The sequence below is a fragment of the Budorcas taxicolor genome, chromosome 11, assembly GCF_023091745.1.
Source record: "Budorcas taxicolor isolate Tak-1 chromosome 11, Takin1.1, whole genome shotgun sequence".
NCBI lineage: Eukaryota > Metazoa > Chordata > Mammalia > Artiodactyla > Bovidae > Budorcas > Budorcas taxicolor.
Genome location: NC_068920.1, coordinates 64,547,883 through 64,565,677, shown reverse-complemented (window position 1 = coordinate 64,565,677; position 17,795 = coordinate 64,547,883). Strand labels below are relative to the sequence as shown.

General features: G+C 49.2%; 1 protein-coding gene across 1 annotated transcript in view; it reads left to right on the top strand.

Moving 5' to 3' along the window:
* AFF3 (ALF transcription elongation factor 3) overlaps nt 1-17,795 on the top strand; it is a 516,502-nt gene that overhangs the window by 463,478 nt on the left and 35,229 nt on the right. Inside the window, exons 13-15 of the mRNA XM_052648226.1 lie at nt 204-390; nt 7,851-8,957; nt 14,324-14,448. Coding sequence (XP_052504186.1) covers nt 204-390; nt 7,851-8,957; nt 14,324-14,448 — 1,419 coding nt within the window. The remainder of the gene's footprint in view (nt 1-203; nt 391-7,850; nt 8,958-14,323; nt 14,449-17,795) is intronic.

Here is a 17,795-nt window from a genome sequence, read left to right as displayed (position 1 = left end):
TTCGCTCCCAGTTTTATTTCTGTGCCTCCGTTGTCTTAACCAGGAGGCTGCTGTGACCTTGCCGGTGGCTCTGCCAGCTCCGTCCAGGTGACGGCTGGCAGATGTGCGGGCTGCGCGCCTCCGGTGCCCGCCAGCCCGCTCAGCGGCGCTTCCGTGTCTGCTCACTCGGCTTCCCTTCCCTCTCTTTCCTCGCGCGTGGGCAGTGCCGGACTCCAGCCGGCCGACTGCAGGGCCTCCGCTCCCTCGAGCAAGGGCAGCAGCAGCGGCAGCAGCAGCAGCGGGAGCAGTTCCTCCAGCGACTCGGAGAGCAGCTCGGGGTCCGACTCGGAGACAGAGAGCAGTTCCAGCGAGAGCGAGGGCAGCAAGCCTCCCCACTACTCCAGTCCCGAGGTGAGTACCTGCGGGCCTCCAGGGGCCTCCCCTGCCTGCTTCTACCCCGGGGAGCACAGTCGGTCCTCCTCCCAGTGTGGTTCTCACACCTCCCACTCCCCCAGTCTCCGTGGCCTGCAAGCTGCCGTGACCCATACAGGCCACCACTCCCAGTCAGCCTGCCAGGATTGATTTGGGCTCATTTCCCCCAACCTCCTCCTCAAAGTGCTCCTAGCTACAGAGCTTCCTTTGAGATCTAGAAACTTCATCTCTTACAGTCCAAAAATCTCTATCTTGACTTCCAGAACTTTCCAAATGTGCTGTAAACATCGCTGACTGGAAATAACCTGAGGATTGGGGTCAGCAAGGCAATAAGCAGATAGGGCAGCTCCAACCTGAAGTGTGAGCTCCTGTAAATCATGGAGAAAGGAGTTTTGTGGATTAGACATGGCTAGAATCTTACCTTTTTGCAGTTTGTCACAGATTAGAAGAACACGGGCTATAAGTATAAATAAAACCTTTTTAACTGTGTTTTCTTTGTGAAAATAGAGAAAAATTAGCATGAACCTGAAAATAATAATGAAAGCTTTTATAGTTATGATGAATATCTATGTGGAAGATTTAGGTGCCTCATATGAAAACATGATATGGTCCCGATGAAACCTATTGCTATTTCTACTTTAAAGGGGGAAATTAAATAGTAATTCAGAGCATGGATCCTTGAGAGAGGACTGAGAACACACTTGTCCAGTTTCTGGATTGGTAAGGGTAGACTTTGATTTCTAAAGAAGGAATAAAAAGGCTTCTTCTTAAGTGTATAGACATTTCACATTACTGAGGATCATAGGATTTTTTTTTTTTTACCTGCAATCCTCTGTACCACTCTGGGGCCCAAATTTCTAAATAAGCTCTAAAATGAACCAAACCCACATGTCCGAACCTTGGTGCTGAGAGGCGAGCACCTTTAAGGGCCAACCAGCCTCACATTTCCAGTTTGTGTGCCTATGTCTCTCTCCCCATCTATCTCTCTTGATCTGTCTATCTGTCTATCTCTATCTCCCTGTATAAGTAAGGGAAAGGCCCTTAGCAATATTAACCTGTAAAAGCCATATGTTGATATAACCCTGACTTTCCCCAGAAGCTAAATGATTCCTTCTCCATCATTTCATTCATTCATGTTTATTCACTCACTTATGGTTTTTCAACAAATACTGAGTCTCTGCCACAGATACGCTTGGCCCTGGGAGACAGCAATGATCTGACAAAGAAGATTCCTGTCTTCACAGACTTGATATTCTAATGAGAATAATTTGAAACAAACAAGCAAAAAAAAAAAAAAAATTAAAACAAAACAGAGGCATTAACCAAGCTTCTTCAGAGCCAGCTTTGTGATCTAATTTGTTGAAAAACTCCAGAATATATAGTAGAAAGAACTGTGTTCCAGGGACATTGCAAGGGCCAAGGGGGATAGTGGCGGTGGATTAAAAGCCTTAGGGTCTGTGAATGAGAGCCCCCATCCTGGGCTCTTCGTGACTTTGAAGGTTAAATTCAGGAATGTTGAATATTATTTGCATGTTGAAATGTGACTCCTGGAGTTTCTAGATGAGGCTGAAACCAGCCTCAGAGAAGCACGGTTATAAAGGGCTTTGAGCAGACTCCCTCTAAATGTCACTGAAATAATTACGAAGACCTGAACTCCTTGGTGATGACAGGAAGCACTTGTCATTTCTTCCAGCAGCAACCGGAGCCCCCAGCCAAGGAGGAGGAGGGGAATCTGCTAACACAGGCCTTAGAGTTTAAGTTGCCTGAGGCCACGGGTAGGTTTCAACTTCTGGCTTCTCCTTGCAGAGGGAGTGCAGAAGTGACAGGTGTAGCCACAGAGCATGTGACTTCTCTCTGCTGGAAAGAAATGTATTCCTTGGAATAAAAGTAAGGGATTTTTGGCTTTTTTTTTTTTTTAAATTTTTTCCCAAGACGACTACAGACACACACCCTTCAGAAATACAGGGAGGGAATTCCCCGGCAGTCCAGTGGTTAGGACTCCGTGCTTTCACTGCCAAGGACATTATGGGTTTGGTGTCTCATTAGGGAACTAAGATCCCACAAGCCATGTGGTATGGCCAAAAATTTTATTAAAAAAAAAAAGAATTACAATGATTTTGCAGAATGAACATTGAAAAGAGGGGAAAGAAGCATTAAGGGCCGACTCGATGGCAGCCCTGCTGTCCTCTGCGCTGAGCTGGCCCAGGTCCCCTGACAGAGAGCAGTGAGACCCGTTTCCCTGTCACCCACAGGACCACCCAGCTCTTTATAGCCACACCCCTCCCATTCCATTGCAAAGACCTGTTCTTGCTGCTTTGCAGCAAAACATATCTGGCCCTCCTTTCCCCTTCCGGAAATGTCCTGATATGAGAGCAGGAGATCCTCATGATGTCCCAAGACACCTGCATCGCCCCACCCTGCCCCGCAGCGTGCCAGCACTGGGCACCTGCTTGGCTCTCCTTCGTCTCATCCAAGCTGTGTTTCTGGCCCTGGTTGTAGAAAACCACTGCCTTTCATACGCATCACCATGGAATATAACCCCTAGTCTGCAAGTGGGCATGGAAGAGACACTGGATTCAGCGTTTCCATTGCTGCAGATCCCCTCTCTGTGGCCTGAAGTTTGGTTGCTTGTCATCAGACTCATTTTTTTCATTGAGTTCTTTCTTCTTTCTTGGTCTGGGACATCCTTTCATGCCAGAGCTTGACCAGGGAGCAGGAAGGGGTGGGGGGTGCGTTTTGGCCCTCCATTAGCACATTTACAGCTGCACACAGAGCTCCTTAGACCAGTGTTCCAAGTAAAGGGACAGCTTGCTATGTGAACAAGAAAGAGTCTGGTTGCAGGACTTTAGTTTTATTTGACTGCACGGGGTCATAGTTGAGGCACATGGGATCTTTAGCTGTGGCATGGGAGCTCTTAGTTGTAGCATGTAGGACCTAGTTCTCTGACCAGGGATCAAACCTGGTCCCCCTGCATTGGGAGCACAGAGTCTCATCCACTGGGCCACCAGGGCAGTCGCTGGTCACAGGATTTTGAGAAGAGCCAGGATAAAGTAGGTTTCACCCATTTCTCAACTGCAGGGCATCACTCAGCCCACAACATCACTCATGTAAACAGTGTTCTCCATTGTGGTGTTTCCCAAATATATCCAACCATGGCACGCTTTCTTCATGGGCTAAAAGCACATTTTGGAAAATGCTGCCCTAGATCATTCTTGAAAATCTTCAAAAATACAAGTTATTCATGGATTCAACAAGCTTCTCCTTAATTAGGCATCTGTGGGGTATGTGGCAGTGGGTGCCCTGAGGTTGTAGATGAAATAGAGACTAGAGTATGCCCTGGAGGGCTTGTGCATGAATCAGAGGGAAGATTGATCAGAGAGGAGAGTCCTGGCTGGAAATACACACTGCAAGCCAGCAAACAAGCAAAAGCGCTGGGCAGAACCCCAGTGGATGGCTCAGACAGTAAACCAGAGGCAGCAGCCTGCCAGGCAAGGAGCTCCAAGCCCCAAGTCTGCCCTCCTCCCCTGCCACCTAATTCTTGGCTGTTTAAGCTTGCTTGGCCACAGTTTTATCCCCCAAATGGCAGATAATCTCACACTGTCTAATCTGTGAGGTTTTTCTGAGGAGTAAGTGACAAGCAGGGAGCAACAGCTCATTGTGAGTCGTTAGTAGCAACAGGGTCAGAGCAAGCTGCCCCTTTAACCTGTTACGGGTCCTGTTACGGGTCCTGCGAGGGATACAAAGAAGCAGAAACCTGGCCTCTGCCGGAAAGCAGTGTTTGGCTTTGTTGAAGACACAAGATTCATATACATGAAACAGACGTGGATATCAAAAGATGATGCCGTTAAGGATAATGGAGGGCAACAGGTATTATCTGGAGAGTTAGTGGTGTCTTCTCCAAAAGTCACATCAAATTCTATCATTTGAAGACCTAACATTTCTCAAGTGAAACAAGGTCCCCTTTTCATGAGGCTTCCCCAGAGAGTAATGGGAGCTTAGGCAACACAACAGGGAAGGGAATCTGACTCTCAACTGTGACAAGCGTGGGTTTAGTCTTGCTGGTGCCTGGTAGCTCTGCAGCTTTGGACATGTTACTTAACTTCTCTGAGCCTCATCTAAAAACTAAGGGTGATAGTATCTCTTATCTATGGGTTAAATTAGATGATACACGTGATGTGGGAGCACACTGTGGGTGTTCCAGCAATGAAAGATGCCTGTAAGATGATGGCTGCCTGAGGAGTGTGGATTTTGTTCGAGAGGCAAGAGGAGGTCATTGCAGATCCTTGAGAAAGGGAACGTGATTTAGCAATGTACTGAAAATGGTCCTGATTTCTTTGGCTGTGAAGAGCAGAAAAAACGACTCTGCGGCACATGGGGCAGCGGGCCCTTACTCCATTGATTAAATCCTCCCCTCGCTGTGAAGACTTCCTCCGGGGAGTTTTAGTGGGAGTCTCCCTGTGAGCCGCTGTGTTTTGGCTCCAGGCAGGCATCTATGTCCTCACATGTAAGAGATGTGAGGTGTGGAAGGCTCAGGACGGCGGGGACAAGGATGACTGGGGCGGGGGCCGGGGGGGGGGGGGTGTGGGGGCAGCCGCAAGTGGCGGATGCTGCCATAAATGTGTCCACCCGGTCCAGTGTGTGTCCACTTCTGCAAGGCGCCTTCAGCATCCACTCACATTACTGGGCCTCCGTCTATCTGGGGAAGCTGAGGCACAGAAGTCATTGACCCAGCCAGGGGTCAGAGAGAAACGGGGCTGGGGAGGAGACAGCCTCAAAGCCATAAACGTGTTTGCCACCAATTAGCCTTCAGGGGACTTCCCTGGCGGTCCAGTGGCTAAGACTCCAAGCTCCCAATGCAGGGAGCCCGGGTTCAATCCCTGGTCATGGAACTAGATCCCGCGTGCCACAACTGAGCATTTGAATGCCCCAGCTGAAGATCCCACGTGCCGCAACAAAAATCGAAGCTCCCAAATGCTGCAGCTAAGACCTGGTGCAGCCAAAATGGACAAATAAATAAATTTTTTTAAATTAAAGTAGCCTTTAGTCACACTCAGCTCACCTCAGAGCAGATGAGAGCTCCCCTTCGGCAAATAAGCCATTCTATGTCCTGCCACCCTGCTTCCTCGGTCACTTCACTGTCGCAGGATGGACCAGGTCAGGTGGGCTCTGCAGGCTCCGTTGTTCCCTGTCTCTGGAGGTGCCACATTAAAGCGAGGTCAGAATTTACAAAATAAAACTCAGAGGCACAAAAAAGATTTTACCATTTTGTTGTTTTGCCTCTTATTCAGGAGTCCCGGCCCTATGGGTGGCATGAAAACAAACGAAGCAGAACATCAAGTCAGAGTCCAGACTCCCTATCAGGGTCATGAGAGAGGCCCTTCCACACTTGTATCCCATGGGGATGCTTCCCCCATCCTCGTGGCCCCAGGAGCAGGGCCTGGGATCCCCGTGTGAGATGCCTCACAAGGAGACTCCCATTAAGATTTCCCGGAGGGCACCTTCATAGCAGAGGGAGGATTTCATCACTGGAGTGATCACTGATGCACTGCAGGGTCATTTTCTGCTTACGGTCACTTGTCGCTCCCAGTCCCTCAACACCCTGTGCTGCGGTCCCCTGAACTGTAGGTGGTCTCGTCTGTTTGGAGGGAGCCAGTAGACTGCCCACAGTCCCTGCCACTGCCGCAGTGCTCACTGTCCACACTCTGTGGTCCCAGGCCCTGCTGGCCCACTAAAGCTTCCCGTCTCCCTGAGCTGTGCCCCAGACTCAGCCAGGACCCCTGGGTCAAGAGCACTGCCGGCCCTCCTCACGCCTCGCCGCCCTGCCACAGGATCCTTTCTGCATGAGGCGGTGCCCCAAGTTCTGCTCTTAAGACCAACCTCTTTGTTGAAAACCAAATCTTAACACCTGAAAGCAAGCATTCAGAAATTATGATCTTAAAGAACAGTGTTTTTCTCCTGCAAGGGAGCCTGACTTGCTCGAGGCTTTAACAAACCAATATGAAATGCAAAGCTAAGCCATTCTTTATTCTGGGCTGTATCTAGTTCCACCACTCCACCCCACCCCCACCTCATCCAGTCATCAGAAGCCATGAATTTATAGAGTGGAGGACGTAGGGAAGGAAACATACATCACCTTAATCACGCCAAAATTCTCCCCCATCTCACAAATTAAAAACATTCTAGCTAAAGGTCTATGGTAGCTCAGCGGTCAGGAATCCACCTGCAATACAGGGGACGTGGGTTCAATCCCTGGGTCAGGAAAATCCCCTGGAGAAGGACATGGCAACCCACTGTGGTATTCTTGCCTGGGAAATCCGATGGGCGGAGAACCATGGGGTTGCCAAAAAGTCAAACATGACTTCGCAACTGAACAGCAACAACAAAGTTCTGCACTTCTCAATATACCTCTTTTCTACTAATAATCAGAGAGGCTGGATAAATGGACTTTTATTAAAAATCAACAACATTTACTCCCTGTAAGAGAACCAGTTCTTAGCCTTTCGATAAGACATAGATCCCCAGAGAGGTAAGTGCGAACTGTGCAAACTATTCTTTCCCCAAAATGTGTCTACACGACCTTTGACATTCTGTTAAAGGGCATTCGCTGGCCTCCCCTCTCCCCCAGAGCCAATCCATGGGTCAGAGTTTAACACCTGGAATGCCCAGGATTTGCTCTAATTTAGCAAAACTGTTTACAGGAGAGGTGTTCATTGTCGCCTCCTCATCTGAAACATTTCGGGCAAAGTGTGATGGAACCGGGTTGAGGATGGACGAACCAAGTCCAGCAGGGTCCACTCGGCCCCGTTTTATTTTCTCCCCAAATTACAAGTCTCACCCAAAAAAATGTGCGCTTCAACACTCAAGGTCTCCGAACTACACCCCAGTTAACTTTCATGGGCTCTCAAGTTTATGCATGTCTGTATAAACACAAAAAATATACACTGTATAACACTCAAAAGTGCTGAAAATGGGTCCTAATGAGGAATAGTGTGTCCTCTCATTTCTCAAACTGCTGCACTAGCATTTCAGTGTGGGGGTCCAGGAAAGTGTCAGTCGCTCAGTCATGTCCGTCTCTTTATGACCCCATGGACTGTAGCCTGCCAGGCTCCTCTGTCCATGGAGTTCTCCAGGCAAGAATACTGGAGTGGGTAACCATTCCCTTCTCCAGGGGATCTTCCAACCCAGGGACCAAACCTGGGTCTCCTGCACTGGCAGGTAGGTTCTTTATGCTTTGGGCCACCTGGGAAGCCCTGTGGGTGGCCACCCTGTGTGCCTGTTGAGGCTACACACAACGCCTGCTTCCACGTTCCTTGAGTTTCCAGCCCATCAGGTTTCTGCTCACACGCCTAGAGCAGCAAGTCCAGAGAAAAACAGCCAGGCGCATCTAAGTGAGTCTGTCCTAAGCGATGTTTTGTTTTTTGCCGGTTTTCTGCTTTTAGGCGGAACCAGCGTCCTCTAACAAGTGGCAGCTGGATAAATGGCTAAACAAAGTGAATCACCACAAGCCCCCTGTCCTGATCCAAAATGAAAGCCACCACGGGCCGGAGAGCAGTCAGTACTACACCCCAGTGAAGGAGGACACGCAGGACTGCGGGAAGCTCCCCGACGTCTGCCCGCCCGGCCTGAGAGACAAGGACATCAAGGGCGCCTGCAAGGAGGAGCAGAGGCCGAGGACCGCGAACAAGGCCCCGGGGAGCAAAGGGGTGAAGCAGAAGTCCCCGCCCGCGGCCGTGGCCGTGGCCGTGACCGCCGCTGCCGCCCCGCCGCCCGCGGTGCCTGGTGCGCCCGCCGAGAGCGCGCCCGCGCCTGCCCGGAGGTCCGCGGGCAAGAAGCCCACCCGGCGCACCGAGAGGACCTCGGCCGGCGACGGCGGCCACCGGCCCGAGGAGCCCGTAGCTGCCGAGGCGCCGGGGGCGGGCGCGGGGGTTCCCGCGGAGCCGCCCAAGCCCAGGCCTTGCGGCAACAGCAGGACCAACCACCGCAAGGAGCTGCGCTCGGCCGTGACCTGCGAGAAGCGCCGCACGCGGGGGCTGAGCCGGATCGTCCCCAAATCCAAGGAGTTCATCGAGACGGAGTCGTCCTCTTCCTCCTCCTCCTCGGACTCGGACCTGGAGTCGGAGCAGGAGGACTACCCTCTGTCCAAGGCCGTGGCCGCTGCGGCCGCCGCCGCCGCCGCCTCCGGGAACGACCCGAGGCTGAAGGAGGCTCCCACCAGCATCAGCGGCGGCGGCCCCCGCGCTCCCGTGGGCTCCATCAACGCCAGGACCACCAGCGACATTGCCAAGGAGCTGGAGGAGCAGTTCTACACACTGGTCCCCTTCGGCCGCAACGAGCTTCTCTCCCCGTTGAAGGACAGTGACGAGGTTCGGTCACTCTGGGTCAAAATCGACCTGACACTTCTGTCCAGGATTCCGGAACACCTGCCCCAGGAGCCGGGGGTCTTGAGTGCTCCCGCGGCCAAGGACTCTGAGAGCGCGCCCCCGACGACCCATGCATCCGAGGCGCCGGTGGAAAAGACCTTGCCAAAATCCAAGAGGAAACGCAAGGTAGGCCTGGAAACCCGAGGGGCTGAAGGCACAGTGGGAGGGAGGGCCCTCCCCAAACTTGTGGGCAGGTCCACTGGTCTGGAACGTTCCAGGAGCAGGAATTTATGTGTCCTTCTCCAGCAAACGTTCATAGAGCACTTTACGTAAGTGCATAGGAGCCTCCTGAGTCACTTCAGTCACTACGTCTGACATTCTGCAACGCTATGACTGTAGCCTGCCAGGCTCCCCTGTCCATGGGATTCTCCAGGCAAGAATACTGGAGTGAGTTGCCATGCCCTTCTCCAGGGTATCTTCCCAATCTGGGATCGAACCTGTGTCTCCTGCATTGCAGGCAGATTCTTTACCATCTAAGCCACCAGGGAAGCCCAGTGTAAGTACTTGACACATATTAACTCAACATCCTTAGAACTGCCCACTGTGGGAAGACTAGCTATCATTCCCATGTGATAGATAATTAAGGCCTGTCCCACTGCATGTGGAAGTAGGCAATTGGGAAATCTTCACTGAGTGTCTTCAGGGAATGAGCTAGAGGCTGGACCAGTGAGGAAACTAAACACAGGTGAACCCCATTCTTTGCTGGAAAAGGTGGGGTCATTCCTTGACTTCAGAAGCCAGCTGCCTCATAGAGTTGAGTAAGGCTGTGACTAGGGTGAGGCGTGAATATGGAAGTGACCAGTGGGGATCGTGGGCAACAGGACCCACCAGCCTGTGGTATGGGAGCCATAGTCTGGTGCTCCTCATGGTATTGAGCAGAAGGACTTTGTGGTGGAGAGGAGCTGGGAACAGGGCCCTAAACAGGAGGGACTTTTGAGTAATCAGAGGATTCGCTACCAAAGCTGGGAAGCCAGCTGAACAGAGGGGGATTGAACAGAGTGAGGCGGGCAAGGACTTAAGTGCAGGGAGAGCTGGATGCGGGTCCAGAAGTAGACCCACACACTTGGCCATTCAGATGTTTTTGAAGAATTTTTGAGCGCAGGAATCACTTAATCATAATTTAAAACCAGTTCTGAGAATCTTTACCCCCTCCTGTTACTACATCTTCAAAAGTAACTAGGACCACAGCGAAAAACACAGTGGGCGACAAACGAAAGATTATAGTCCTCATGGACAGCCCCAGATTTGGGACAAAACCATTCACAACTGTTAACACATGTCTATGTCCCCACGAGGGATGCTGAAGTGAAGTGAAGTTGCTCAGTCGTGTCCGACTCTGCGACCGTGTGGACTGTAGCCCACTAAGGCTCCTCTGTCCATGGGGGTTCTCCAGGCAAGAATACTGGAGTGGGTTGCCATTTCCTTCTCCAGGGATCTTCCCAATCCAGGGATCGAACCCAGGTCTCCCGCATTGCAGGCAGACACTTTAACCTCTGAGCCACCAGGGAAGCCCCAATCATTTATAAATCCTTACAACTTTTGAGGCAAATGTTCTTGTCATACCCCTTTTACAGATGAGGAAACTGAGGCTCACAGAGCCTAAAGTGACTTGCCCTAGGGTCATGTAGGTAAGAAAGGACAGAGCTGGGAATGAAGTCAGGTCTCTGGCTATAGGGTCTCCCAATAATAAACCAGCTGGAGATTTGTGTAGTCCTTTCGCCTCACGGCCCCCGCTCAGAAGACTCCATGCTCGGAATTTAATGCCTGTGGCTGCCACCTTGGAATTCCTCCTTTTATCTTTGAATCTGTCTTTTGTAAGTGAAGGTGATGGGACAACAGAGCATGCTTGGTCCCACCCCCTACATTTCCCCAGGATGGGTTCTGCCTGCCCCGTGGCCCCTGTGCATTCCTGGCTGGGCGCAGCCTCCCCTCTCTGCATCCCCATCCACCAGCCAAGGCACCGGCATAGTGAGGGTTGGGGCCAGGATCAGCACCTCCCCGCCCTCAATCCAGGTAGTGCGGGGTCCCCCAGGAGAGACTGCCAGTTGGCCTTGGGGAAGGGGTGGTGCCTGACTGCACTTCCTCACCCCGCGACCCACAGCTGGCAGGTGGCAGAAGACGTTTGCTGGGCTGCGTGCGCGTGCCTGGTCTCAGGCCAGTACTCCTGGCGTTTGGGAGAGTCAGCACGTGCCAAGCATCCCCATGCTTCCAGGAGCACAGTGTAAAGCAGCAAGTAAACACACTTCTCTGACAGGTTAAGAGACCAGTTTCAAGACAGGAAAATGCTCCTGACTTTAGCACTTTATAATGTTACTCTTAAACCGCTTTTTTTTTTTTTTTTGAGGTATAATTGACATAATATTATATTATTTTCAGTTATACAATATAATGATTCAATATTGGTTTACATGTGTAGCAAAATGATGACCACAATCAGTCCAGCTAACATCATCACTATACATAATTACAAATCTCTTCTCCTGGTGAGAACTGTCAAGATCTCCTAGCTACTTTCAAATGTGTGCCAGGGTATTTTTAGCTACACTCACCATGCTGTTTATTAGTGTTGCCCTATATCCACGTGACTTACTCATTTTATAACTGGAGATTTGTACTTTTTAAATTTCCTTCACCCCTTCATTTTATACCCCTCTCTCCACCCCAGAGTGGTTTGGTTTTGGTTTTCAGATTCTACATTTAAGTGAGATCCTAAGGTCTTTGTCATCTTTGTCATCACAAAGAATCGGACAAGACCGAGTGACTGGCACACACACATCCCACTCATTTCACTTCGCATAGCACCCTCCGGGCCCATCCGTGTTGTTGCAAATGGCAAGACTCCCTTCTTCCGTTGTATACATACCTATGCCCCAATTTCCTTATCCATCCACAGCCATTTACGCTGTTTCCTTGTCTTGGCCATTGTAAATAATGCTGCAGTGAATGTGGGGGTCTTTTGAAATCAGTGTTTCAGTTTTCTTTGGATTAATACCCAGAAGTGAGATTGCTGGATCATGTAGTCACTCTATTATAATTTTTTGAGCAACCTCCATACTGTTTGGCGGTTGCACCAACAGTGCACTAGGGTTCCTTTTTCTCCACATCCTCACACATGTATTATTTCTAGTCTTTTTATGACAGCCATTCTAAGAGGTGTGAGGTGATATCTCATTGTGGTTTTGATTTGCATTTCCCTGATGGTTAGTGATGCTGAGCATCTTTTCATGTGCCTGTTGACCATCTGTATGTCTTCTTTAGAAAAAATATTTAATCAAATCCTCCGCCTGTTTTTCAATCAGATTTTTTTGTTTGTTTCTTTGTTACTGAATTGCAAGTGTTATTTATGTGTTTTGAATATTAACCCCTTCTCGGATATATTATTTGAAAATATTTTTTTACATTCAGTAGATTGCCTTTTCGTTTTATTGATGGTTTCCTTTGCTGTGCAGGCTTCCCTGGTGGCTCAGCTGGTAAAGAATCTACCTGCAGTGCCAAAGACTTGGGTTCGATCCCTGAGTTGAGAATATTCCCTGGAGAAGGGAATGGCTACCCACTCCAGTATCCTGGCCTGGAGAATTCCATGGACTTTATAGTCCACGGGGTCACAAAGAGTCAGATGTGACTGAGCGACTTACACTTTGTTTTGCAGAAGCTTTTTTGTTTAACATAGTCCCACTTGTTTATTCTTCCTTTTGCTTTTGGTATTAAATTTAAGAAAATTATCACCAAGGCTGACATCAAGCATCTTCTCCAGCTTTTTGAACATGGGGCCTAGCCTTTTCATTTTGCACTGAAGCCCACGAATCATGCACTCAGCCCTGACCTCCTAGGTGACCTTAATCAGGTGACCTTCCCTTCTGTGTACTTCAGTTTCTTCATTTGTAAACTGGTGACATCTTTACAGGGATGTTGTTAGGTTAAAATGATATAATTTAGTAATACGGGTTAGCTCGCTACACACCTGCCCCTCTTTTCCTTCTGTTTTCCTCTGCATATCCTGCCCTCCTCATTACTTGTCAGATGCATTTATCCATCAACTCCCAGGTGATTAATTGATTAATGAGTAAATCAATCCGTCATCTGGAGACTGATGGATAAATGGACAGGCTGATATAAAGAGAGAGGTGTTTCAGAGATAGAAATTGATAAACATATAGAGATTGGAAATACATATAGCTATACAGGCATATGTCAGTAGAGATGTGCAAAAACAGACATGTATAATTCATAATCTATATTTAAGTAATTTTACTATTCATGGACTTTTTAAGTTTAACTTATGAAACTTCATTTACACTAAGCCTGACACTCAGCTGTCCTCATGAAATCTACTGAAACATAGGTGAACATGCATAAAGAAGGGGAAGAACATTTGCACAGTGCTCTTTACTCATCATCTGGGGTGTGAAACCACTAGTTTTGGGTGCAGGAGGTGGGACATCACAGACCTGGCTGCCCAGGGTGCAGAGTCTAGCCCTGCCGGAGCCCTGGGAGCCAAAACTAGGGGGTTCAGAGGTTTGGCTCAGACCCTCCATGGGACATAGTTTCAACGTGAGCATCTGTGGCCCTTCATCCAGAGGCTGTGTGACATCCCAGCTAGAAAGAGAAGGTCACAGTCTTTCTGTCTTCAGTACCAGTGCCCGTCTCCTGGAAACACCGCTGAGAATCCTGAATGTCTCTCTGCTGTGTTGCTGCAATCTCAGCAAAAATAGAAGTTGGTTGAGTGCACGTGCATTACCCCTGCGTGTGTGCTGTGCTAAGTTGCTTCAGTCGCATCTCTTTGCGACCCTGTGGACTGTAGCCCGCCAGGCTCCTCTGTCCATGGGATTCTCCAGGCAAGAATCCTGGAGTGGGTTGCCAGGCCTTCCTCCAGGCAATCTCCCCAACCCAGGGATCGAACCTGAGTCTCCTGTGTCTCCTGCATTGGCAGGCGGGTTCTTTACCACTAGTGCCACCCGGGAGGCCTGCATCACACCTGTTACACGTCTAAAGTTAAATACAACCGTGGAAACAATCCAGTCGAACTGCTGTTTTATAAAAAGATCCTTCAAGGCCATGAATTTCAGAAGAAAAGCCTGAGCTTGTCACTGCTCCTACAGCATTAAGCCCAGGACAGATGGCTTGCTATACCTTGTTTGGGTACCAAGAAATGCCAAAGAAAGGGATGCTGAACTCCAGTGAGACTCCAGAGCAGATCTTCTTTGGAGGGTAGAATCCAGCCCATTGGTTGAGCAGTTTGCATCATTCAAAATATTCCCTCCTGCAGTTTGATCCCGGTGTCACACCTTTTCGTAAGCTGTCAGTAGTCAAAACGACAGATTTCATCCTTGTTCGAGGAGGAGCTGACGGGGAACCGAGGCCGGGGCCGAGAGTGCTGCCATCCTGTTGGTGCTCAGGACCTTGTCCAAAGAAGCCCCTGCGCTGGTGGGATGGGAGCTCACTGTGATCCATCGAAGTCCGAAGCTGATTGGTTTTCGCTTCTTTCCATGCAGTGCGACAACGAAGACGACTACAGGGAGATCAAGAAGGCCCCGGGAGAGAGGGAGAGCGCCTCGCGACTGACCGCCCCTGCCAGCAGTACTTTGTCCTCAAATCACTGCAGCATGAACATCAACAGGTACGTGCGCTCCTGCAAAGGCAAGGGTTGGTGGAGGCATGCCTGGGTCTGAGAGGCACGTGTTTGCAGGGGGAGAGTAGATTTTTTTTTAATGATTTCTCTGCTCTGGGTGTCCAGACCAGGGTTCTTGGACTCCTTAATCAATAGAAATTGATAAGAGGCCAGAGGAGAAATTCAGCCAAGGCTTTGCTGGGGCTCAGGCTACAGTTGAAGGAGTGAGGAAAAAGTAAGTTTCCCTTGCTCACTCTCTGATGGGGGCAAGCCGATTCCTTAAATGTGAGGGAGGAAGTTGTGGGTCCAGGGGTCTCGTGGAGGGGGACTTGGCCTGCCCATGCCCTTTGTTGGTCTTGTGTGCACTTTTGCTCCCAGTTCCTCAAAATTGGCAGTTGGGTTTTTGGTCTTTTTGTATCTTGTTGTTCATAATTTGCTCCAACTGCACACTTTCACAGTTGTTTTTAGTCCCTTAGGCTGTGCTTAGTTGCTTAGTCGAGTCCAACTCTTTGCGACCCCATGGACTGTAGCCCACCAAGATCTCTGTCCATGGGGATTCTCCAGGCAAGAATACTAAAATGTGTTGCCATGCCCTCCTCCAGAGGATCTTCCCAACCCAGGGATCGAACCCTGGTTCTGCAATGCCTTTACCGTCTGAGCCACCAGGGAAGCCCTGAGTCCTTTAGGATTGCTTTGTATTTTGTTGCTATAGGAGACATGTGTCCAGGTGCAAGCGCTTAAGCAGAGGATCCCAGGGTCCCAGCCTGTCTCTTGCAGACCTGATTCCCTTGGTTTAACACTGGGCTTCCCTGGTAGCTCAGCTGGTAAAGAATCCTCCTGCCTTGCAGGAGACCCTGGTTCAATTCCTGGGTTGGGAAGATCCCCTGGAGAAGGGATAGCTAATACCCACTCCAATATTCTTGAGCTTCCCTAGTAACTCAGACAGTATAAAATCCGCCTGCAATGAGGGAGACCTGGGTTTGATCCCTGAACTGGGAAGATCCCCTGGAGGAGGGCATGGAAACCTGCTCCAGTATTCTTGCCTGGAGAATCCCATGGACAGGGGAGCCTGATGGGCTACAGTCCATGGGATCGCAAAGAGTCAGACACGACTGAGTGACTAAGCGCACACAGACGGTTCACCAGGACCCTGGGCGTGGGCTGCTAGTCACAGTTCCGGGTGCACCAGCAGTGCTTCTTTGTAACAAAAGACCAGTTACCAGCTATAGCACATTCTATCCTTTCAAAAACACACCCTCCACTCTGAAAATTTAAAAACCGAATTCCACCTGTGTGCTAAGTCACTTCAGCAGTATCCAACTCTGTGTGACCCCGTGGACTGTAGCCCACCAGGCTCCTCTGTCCATGGGATTTTCTAGGCAAGAATACTGGAGTGAATTGTCATGCCCTCCTCCAGGGGATCTTCCCAACTCAGGGATTGAACCCACGTCTCTTACGTCTCCTGAATTGGTGGGCAGGTTCTTTACCACTAGCGCCACCTGGGAGACCCAAAAAACTGAATTAAGAGTCATGAGAACACTAAGCTTATCACACAGATGTAATAAGCAGACTCGTCATAAAACACACCTAAAGATCCTGGCTATGGACTGAATTTGTGGTGATAGACAAGATCGGGGTCTCCAAGGCAAAACAGCCCCTCCTCCAAGGGGTTCCAGGGGGACCTGCATGGCGCTGACTCCCCTCCATGACAAACGGCTTCCTGGCAAAGCAAGGCCCCTGATATTTATTACAAGCGAGGAGCTCATCATCAGTCACAGAAGCTCTTTCCATTTAGAAACAGCACAGATCAGAAACCACTTTCCCTCTGCTCAGACACTCTTCACTCTCCCCGACTGTGTACATAGAATTTTTAAGGGGAGATTAATGTTTCAGTGCAACACATAAAAATGTAAACTGAAAGGTTAGGAGAAGATGTAGAGCAGTACTAAAACCCGGAGAGGAAATTAGAGAGCCCGGGCACCCGCGCACAGGCGGCTGCAGTGTTAGAATCACCTTGGGAAAGGAGGACTAGGGCTCTGGAAGGTCTGAGTGAGGAGGAGCAGCAGACAAGCTGGCCAAACCCGCAGTCCTCTGTGCCCAGCAGATGGTGTCCCAAAACACTGGGGACATGTGAAAGGAGAAAATGCGGCTCCAGAGTGTCTTTTAAATGTGTGATTGAATAACCTGTCTGCTGGCTCTAGTAACAGCTATAATTGCTGGCAGTGATGAGTCTAAATAATATTTGAAGATGTCTGCAACAACCGATATGACATGAAAACATCTGTGATTTCCACTGGTGACGCAGTCACAGGTATTGCAAGCAATACGCCTGCTAACCACTCCTCTGGTTTCCTGCCTTCGTTCGTCATTCAAGGAAATGTTCCGTTTCAGTGAGAGGTTAATGAAAATGAAGATGTAATTTCTTTTCCATGCAAGTTCAGGGACCCCAGGATAAAAGCAGAGGTCCTCAATCTTCAGGGTTGAATGCCTGAAGATCTGAGATGGAGTTGATGTAATAATAATAGAAATAAAGTGCACAGTTAAATGTAATGCACTTGAATCATCCCCAAACCATTTCCGCTCTGGGTCCTGGCCCATGAAAAAATAGTCTTCCATGAAACTGGCCCGATGCCAAAAAGGTTAGGGACTCCTGCTCCAGACCCTTTGCTTGGCAGAGACTGCTGGCTCTGATAGTTTCACTTATGTTAAGTAGGGACTCAATGCCGCTATGAAAGAGCTTTGAATTTTTCTAGGAAAAGTGGTCTGTGTATTTCTGAAATTGTGGTTACCTCTGTCAAGCTGTACCAGTGTAATAAGACAATTCGATATATATGGTAATCGCGTGTCCCAAAGACATGATCCCAAGAATGTTTCAAAATTACTTTGGTCAATTTCAATAGATAAACTTATGATGAAGAAGAAAAGATTGTATGTGCTTGACAATATTTGATGTAATAATTTCCTTTCCCACAAGTGTTTAAAATCATGTTTAAAACCCTGGTAGTCCAGTAGTTAAGACTTCACTTTCCCAATGCAGGGGGTGCGGGTTCCTTCCCTGGTTGGGGAGCTAAGACCCCACATGCTTTGTGGCAGGGAAAAAAAAAAACACATAAAACAGAAGTGATACTGTAATGAATTCAATAAAGACTTTTAAAATGGTCCACATCAAAAAGTCTTTTAAAAAATAAAATAAAATCATGTAGTACATGCCTTAAAACTCAACATTCAAGAAACTAAGAGCATGGCATCCAGTCCCATCACTTCATGGCAAATAGATGGTTTAACAATGGAAACAGTGACAGATTTTATTTTCCTGGGCTCCAAAATCACTGCAGATGGTAACTGCAGCCATGAAA